This window comes from Erigeron canadensis, chromosome 5 (assembly GCF_010389155.1).
Source record: "Erigeron canadensis isolate Cc75 chromosome 5, C_canadensis_v1, whole genome shotgun sequence".
Classification (NCBI taxonomy): Eukaryota; Viridiplantae; Streptophyta; class Magnoliopsida; order Asterales; family Asteraceae; genus Erigeron; species Erigeron canadensis.
This window is the reverse complement of record NC_057765.1, coordinates 20,503,014-20,511,085: the sequence shown is the minus strand read 5'-3', so window position 1 is coordinate 20,511,085 and position 8,072 is coordinate 20,503,014. Positions and strand designations below refer to the sequence as shown.

Sequence of the window (8,072 nt, the reverse complement as noted above, 5' to 3'; positions counted from 1 at the left end):
TTATTGTTGCCAAATCTCCACAGCTTGAAATTTTTGAAGATGTTGAGTAGATGGAACCCGAAACCATCAAGGCAGTATGGGAAGTTGGTTTCGCTCAGGAAATGGCTATAGACAGATCTCGTGAAATGTTACCATTTTTTAAGAATCGATATCTGGCAAACACTGAAGTCACTCCACTAACTATAGTCAGATAAGACAACTCATTGGATCTGGATTCTTCAAGAAACCTCTCACTGCTTTGACCTCTCTATCTCTCTGCTGAATCTCCTGACCATCCAATCCTCAGCAGGTCATCAACATCAAATGATTGACATTCTGGCTTGACTGTTGAGGGAAAAACTCAAGAAAAAGCCATTAAGGAGCTGGATAAAGTCAAAGAAAACCAAGAAAATGAAAGGAAGAATTTGGAATTCATCAGACAGCTGCCACTCCTTGAAAAAGATCAACTGGATGCTGAGCAGAGGATGATTCTGCAGATTGGTGGTGTTGAGGCTCTCTACAAGCACAAACATGATGAAGTAGAGAAGCAGCTGAGTGAGAAGAGAGCCAAGTTTGATGAAGAAAAGGCTAAGTGGCTCAAATATATGAATGACAGGAGAAGGACACAAAAAATAGTGGCTTCTTAAGCCTTTCGTGCTAATATGGGCTTAAAGACAAATTTCAAAATCTTAAGAAAAGGTGCTGACAAGCCAGTCAGATATGAAGGTGTCAAGGCAACCACTCTGAGTGCCTCTGAATGGGCTTAAGTGTATATGTTGATTAAAGACAAAAAGGCTCCTATCTATGATCAGTTGAAGAACATGCTGAGGGAGCACTTTGAGAAGGCAAGAGGCTTTGAAACAAAATTTAAATGTGATCTGCCTATGCCGAGGCTAGTGTTTGGAGCTCTAACAGCTATCTTAATGTCTGCTAGCAAGAAGATTCAGAGGAAAAGAAAAGAAATGCATCAAACCTTGCCAGTAGCCCTTCCTCCTCTTGCTGGTGACACCACTTTGAATCTCAGATTACCTCCCAGAAGTGTATTTGAAGAAGGGAGAGTATTGGAGTCCCCTGCTTGTATATTCTTTCAAAAAAGTCAGAATGATCAATTATTCTTCAGGCTAGCAGAGATAGAAAAGGCTTCCACTGGGTTCCTTATTGGCATCAGAAAAAGGTTTGTCAAATTGCCGAACGCCAGAGGATTCATAAGCAAGATTGATGAAGAGCTGCAGAAGCCACAAAGAATAAATGATCCACTCCTTAGAATTTCCAAGCAGGAAGACGCGTGGGAGATTGAAGCTGCCAATCTTTAGATGTCTTTTGTATTGTAGTTTGTTTATTGTATCAGCATGTAACACTTTAATATGAAATATAAGGCATTTTTATCCCACCTCTTATCTTCTTCTCAAGACTTATCTACTCAGCAAGTCTCTTCAGCGAATAGGGGGAGATTGTTGAGTCTTGGATTCGCTGATAAGACTTGCTCGCTGACGTGTGTCGTCAGCGAGTCCAGTGACTCTCTTCAGCGGGTTGTATGCTGCCCAAATGTTTGTCATGGCGGGAAGAATTCAAACCAGATGAAGACAAAAGTCACATGGTGGTTCTTCCAACTGTAATTTTCCTTGTATGGCAAAGGTACAGTTAGGACCAAAGCAAGGGTTTTCTCTTTCATACCTTATTTGGTAAAGAAGACAAAGGCTTATGCATGCAAGTACTTAGGGCCAATGGAACGTCGACAACCACCATCGAGTCACTATCATTGAAAAGTTGTGTTGCCCTAATTCTCCTCTATAAAAGGCAACACAACCGCAACATAAAACGTGTGTTAGTCACCTAGAAAAAGTGTGTGTTACTTTGTAAGTGTTCAAGTTTGTAGTGTGTCTAGACTTAGCAATTACTTTGTTCATTTGTATTCTTGTAAGTCAAGTTTGTAATATTGACCATGTATTCATCATTTAATCAATGATACATATGATTATGCTTTCATAGATTTGTTACGTTTGAACTTGTTATTGTTCTTGTTGATTACTTTCTTATTTACTTTCTTGTCTAGTTTAATTACAATACAAGTTGTGCAATTCGTGGACTGTCACACACTACCATTTCAAATCACATCTTATTTCTTTCAACTCATTTTCATCATCCTCAAACCATTCTATAAACCATTTCCCAAAAACCATTCCATTAACAATGTCTAGAAGTGGGTGGACTCAATCAGAAGATATTTGTTTGTCGAGGTGTTGGATGTTGAAGAGATCGGACCCTGTTACGGGTAGGTGTAGAATGAATAATCCCGGCGAATCCTTTTGGAACGTCGTTACTGAAATGTTCAACAGGACACCACTGAAGGACTACGAAGCAAGGCTCAATTAGTAGGTCACTGGACCGAAATTCGGAAGGAATGTAAGCAGTTTGAGACAATATTCTCGCACTTGAATGCACAGGAGATGACTGGCTCTGATGAGCATCATTATGGAACAACACATCAATTATATCGGGAGAAGCATGAGAGGGGCTTCAGATACGAGCACTACTTCAGGGAGCTTATCATGGTTTCTTTTAAATTGTTCTTTTTATGAAGTGTTTTTTAGTAGTTTAATTAAATGTGTTTTAATAGGTTGAATTATATATTGTCTTTTGGTATTGTAATGTATTTAAGTGTTTGAATTATGTATTGTCTTTTAAATATGTCTACTTGATGATTTAATAAGAACAAAATTTATTCATAATTTTAAAAAAATTATTAGGATTAATGACTATCAAAATACGGTTTCAAATTTCACTTACCCGCAAGTGGGTGGAATTATTAGGATTAGTTAAGAACATGTAAATTCCCTTGTTGTTAACAAATTAACACGTGTACCCGCCAAATATGAATATGTGGGAGAATGTTAAGAGGTCTATTATTCATGAGTTGTTGCAGGGAAGTCAAATATTTAGTTTATTTATTTATTTATTTTTTTTTTAACATGCGCAGTTAACTATTAATAAACTTACATATTATCCTTTAGTATTATTTAACCCAAGATTTTTTATTATTATCAAATAATTAAAAAACATTAAAGATCATTAATTTTATAAAACATAAAAATAAAAAAGATAAACTTATATATACAATACAAAATTCACATCATGATAACCATATTTGTTGACTTGTGACTCGACCCAAAAACATTATTTTCTAAATTGTAATTTAGAACGCTACTCAATCATAAAAGTCTTTGGACATTGTTATCTATAACATAATATAGTATAACTATATATGTGTGTGAAATCTTCAAAAACAAAATATAAGTTAATTAATTTAATACTTTATTTAAAATATTTCATACTTTTAGTCATAAACTTATCATATGTTTATAAATTCGCACTAAAATAATCAAAAATACATGTATATATATATAACACGTAAATGATGTAACCATAAATATAATACGAGTATATAATATATAATCAAACTAAAAATTTATACGACTCGCATTGACTCGGTCTAAGTTTATACTACGCCTCTTAAAAATCGGGACAATTAAAAATCACCTAAGAGTCGCCCTATTTTTTATGTAAATTGACTGAACTTGTAAGAGTCGACTTTTGTATAAATTGACTGAACTTGTAAGAGTCGACTCATGAGTCGTAAGATACTACCAAATATGTTGATGACCATCTTAAAAGCTTCACAAATCAGTATAAACTTAAAATCACGTACTCTTTAACAAGCATATTCAAATTTTGTACTAGTAATGCAACTAATTCCACGTGACAACGATGTTCTATTGCCTATATATTAGTACACAATTAAGATCTTTCATTTCATGTATAAACTTTGCTACTCACTTTTCATTTTCTCAAGTGTTTAAAGAGAAACTTATAATGGCCACTAGCTTAAACATGCCTATTTTAGCTTCTTCGTCTCCCGATAATGACCAAGGTACCAAAAACGATGTTGTCCGCAACACAATGAACTCCCAACGTAGCATATGGGGAGATATGTTTCTCACATATAATGAGGTTTGTCATTCATATATATATATATATATATATGAAAAAGTTCATATGACAATAATTTCAATTGAAATAACCATGGAAACTTTTAAATTATAATCTGATGTTCATATGTGAATGGTATATGTGAACGAATTCGTGTACATATAAAGTTATATTTAATATTATTATATATATAATATATATAGAGAAAGATACGTTTACGTGGTACGTCTACAATTATTTTTACTGTTTTCAATAGAGCATGAATACAAAAATGATCTTTAATATTTGTTCATTTGTGCAACTTAAGTCATTTTGCAAGTTCATTAGTACTGATAGATGATAGATTCTAGATATAGGCGCAACCAGGGTCTAAATTAGACGACCCGACGTCTAATAAAAGATTGAAGAGTGTTTCTATACATAGAAGCTTTTCGATCTGCTCCAATTTCATATGTTTTAATACGAAAATTTCGTTGAAATACAAATCGATCACCATTCTGCCTAAACCAAGATCAATAACTTAACTACATTTGCATGCATACATGCATCTTTAATTTGGTTTCAATGGATTACATCTAATTAATAGAATAATGGGACATGCATTTAACTTAACACAATCATCAACTTACTAATTAAACCCCATGAAGAAGCATATTTCCTCTTAATTAATAGTATCATGCATTATGCATATCCATTGCTTAGCCGTACAAACAATTGTTTGTATGTATTTCTAAAAACAATCTAAATATATTATAATTTCAGAAATTTAATGTCGCAACCTAAAAATAATTATTAATTTTTTATTATTATTATTATTATTTTTTTTTGAAAAGAAAAATAGTTATTAACTATTTCAATATCTTTTTACTCTGTCAAAAGAAAATCAACAGTACGTGGAATAAAATAATGAATATAGTCAACTATTAAGAAGACTAGTCTAAGAATATAGGATATATACGGAACCATCCAATTAATTAATCATTTTTTGGTCAGCACCTTGACTTAGAAGGTATTGGCGTGAAGACAAAATAATTCCTGGTTCATCTTCTCCTTACTCTTTAATTTGTAACTGTATTATCTAAAAAATTTGTTTGTAGGTAACCTGGATTGGTTTTAGGGACAATTGGAACTAGTGAAAATCACAGGGTAATTTTGGCATTAATTAAAAACCGTTAAAATACCCATCAAACCAAGTAAACCAAATGACATTGTGAATTACGTGAATTCAATTCGACCAAAATTAATTTCTAGTTTCCATAGTTATCCTTATTTATAAATATATATATATATATCCATAGAATTCATGCTTACACATAACTGTAAAAGGATGAACGGCATATAAGTGTAAAACAAAAATTGCACACCAGGTAATTAAAGAATTATCAATGGTAGAGATTTATTTAAAAAGTTGTTAAGAGTTTCTTCAATATTTGGGTTCGTGAACTAACTTTTTTGTAAGTACGTGTTCTTTTAGTAAATGTTTCATTTGTGCATGCAGACAAAGGATCAAGCTTACATGGAGCGGCGGGCTAAGGAACTAAAAGAGGAAGTGAGGAAAACGCTAGTGATAACAAGCTTGACCGAGCCAATACAACATGTGAAGTTATTGGAGCATATCGACGCGGTCCAACGCCTTGGTGTAGCATACCATTTTGATGACGAAATCGAGGAATGTTTGAAACATATCTATGTCGCATATGGGGATCGATGGATCAACAATAACGACCTTCAAAGTACTTCACTTTGGTTCAGGCTCCTAAGACAACAAGGCTTTAACATTTCAAGTGGTAATATATATAATATAATTAAACTAAACCATATATGGTTTTATATATATATAATATTCTAATTCATGAAGATATGCCTCCCTCATTTTGTAGAAATATTCAACAAATATAAGAGTGAAAAAGGAACTTTTATGGAGTCCATGAAAGATGATGTTGGAGGCATGCTTTCTTTGTACGAAGCAACGTTCATGAGGATAGAAGGTGAAAAAGTTTTAGAAGAAGCACTCGATTTCACAAAATACCACCTTGGAAACATAGTCAACAATCACACTTTGAATATTGACACTTTACTTGAAACTAAAGTACATCAAGCACTTGAACAACCTATTCGAAAGATGTTGCCAAGGCTAGAAGCATTGCGCTACATACCCATCTACGAACAAGAAGATTCCCATAACGAGGACTTATTAACGTTTGCCAAGTTAGATTTCAATTTGCTCCAAGAATTGCACCGAAAGGAGCTTAGCCTAATTACCAAGTATGTATAATAGTGATGAAGATTGTTAATATTATAAAAAAATGATGAAGATTGTTAGTATTATTAAAAAAATAGTATGTCTAGGCAATTCAATTCTTAGGAGCTAACATTTTTATGTATTTGATTAGATGGTGGAAGGATTTGGATGTGTCATCAAAACTACCTTATGTTCGGGACAGAATAGTCGAAGGTTACTTCTGGGTATTGGCGATATATTATGAGCCTCAACATTCTGACACAAGGATTTTTCTAATGAAAGCCTGCAACCTTGGAATCATTTTGGATGACACGTACGACAATTATGGTACTTATGAGGAACTCAAGATATTTACAGAAGCTATTGAAAGGTAATTAATTAAGTAATGTATATCATTCAAACATATAATTTTACCATCAATTAGTGTTGACACTCCCCAAAATTCACATAGATGGTCGACAAGTTGCTTGGATATGCTCCCCGAATACATGAAAATGATATATCAAGAACTTATTGATGTCCACAAAGAAGCCGAAGAAATGCAAGAAAAGAAGGGAAATGCATATCGCAGCTACTATGCGAAAGAGATGGTACTTGATATATATATATATATATATATACTACTCAAACTCAATATATAGATATATATTTCTCATTTGTTCTACAAATTCTCATATATACTTACTACTTAATTACCTCTCAAAATATATAAATATATACTAAATGATCTCATTCATATTTGAAATAGGTGAAAGACTGCGCACGGAATCTTCTAATCGAATCAAAATGGGTAAACGAGGGATATATCGCAACCCTAGAGGAGCATTTGTCGGTTACGTTGGTAACTTGTCAATATGCCATGATCGTCGCCAAATGTTATGTTCACGGGGATGATTTGATAACCGAGGATGCTTTCAAATGGGTATCCACCTATCCTCCTATCGTTAAAGCGTCTTGTTTGATTTTAAGGCTCATGGATGATATTGCTACACACAAGGTATATATATATATATTTTTTTTTCCAAGATTCATTATTAATTTTTAACAATCTTGATTACTTAGCAACAATCTAAAATAAATGTATCTGAATTTCAGAAAGAGCAAGAACGAAACCATGTAGCTTCAAGTATCGAATGCTACATGAAGCAGTATGGGGTGTCAGAAGAGCAAGCTTGTGAAGCATTGTCAAAACAAGTGGAAGATAGTTGGAAAGTTATAAACAAAGAGACTCTAAGGCCAACTGACGTGCCGAGGCCTCTACTTACGCCTCCAATTAACCTTGCACGCGTTTGTGATGTCCTATATAAACGTGGCGATAATTACACCTATGCTGGAAAAGAAATGATCAAATACATTAACTCTCTTCTGGTTAATGCCATGAGTTTGTAGCTGGCTTTTGGTTTGAAGAACGAACAACATAAGTTACGATATATACTTGGTCTTGCTGGAACATGTTACGTTTGAATTAAATCAATCAGCCTCTTGGGTTGTTATTTTATTATGTTTAATTATGGAGTATATATATCCTAAATAAATAGGTTTATTGGGTTACTGCTAGACCGAGTATTTCTAGTTCTATGTTAAGATTTTCCTTTTTGTTAAGCACTTGTAATCTGATTTCTGTACGTACACCAATATTGAAGTTAATATAAAGTTCATTTTTCCAGCCATATTTTGTTGCCTTATCAGAATCTCCCTGGCTCACTGTCTCTTCCTGTTTTACATTCATTATGTTAGAGAGTATATTCTTAATAAACTATGTATTTTTGAATAATTTTGTTAAACATACTTACCATGTGTGTATAAATTACCCCTTTAACCATCTATTATCTGACTGTTAATTACTTCATGTACCTTTTTGGTA

At 33.3% G+C, this 8,072-nt stretch overlaps 1 protein-coding gene across 1 annotated transcript; it reads left to right on the top strand.

Annotated features, from left to right (window-relative positions):
* The first annotated feature begins 3,811 nt into the window (after nt 1-3,811).
* Nucleotides 3,812-7,869, top strand: LOC122600560 ((E)-beta-farnesene synthase-like). Its single transcript, XM_043773297.1, has 7 exons — nt 3,812-3,987; nt 5,465-5,753; nt 5,847-6,231; nt 6,360-6,578; nt 6,660-6,798; nt 6,957-7,205; nt 7,304-7,869. Exons 1-7 carry the CDS (start codon nt 3,850-3,852, stop codon nt 7,595-7,597), a joined length of 1,713 nt encoding a protein of 570 aa, XP_043629232.1. The 5' UTR covers nt 3,812-3,849; the 3' UTR covers nt 7,598-7,869.
* Nucleotides 7,870-8,072: the final 203 nt, after the last annotated feature.

Coding starts and splice junctions, on each gene's coding strand:
- LOC122600560 (XM_043773297.1), top strand. CDS start 3,850: ATGGCCACTAGCTTAAACATGCCTATTTTAGCTTCTTCGTCTCCCGAT. Junction 5,754..5,846: donor AGGCTTTAACATTTCAAGTG/GTAATATATATA, acceptor CTCATTTTGTAG/AAATATTCAACAAATATAAG. Junction 6,799..6,956: donor GCTACTATGCGAAAGAGATG/GTACTTGATATA, acceptor TATTTGAAATAG/GTGAAAGACTGCGCACGGAA.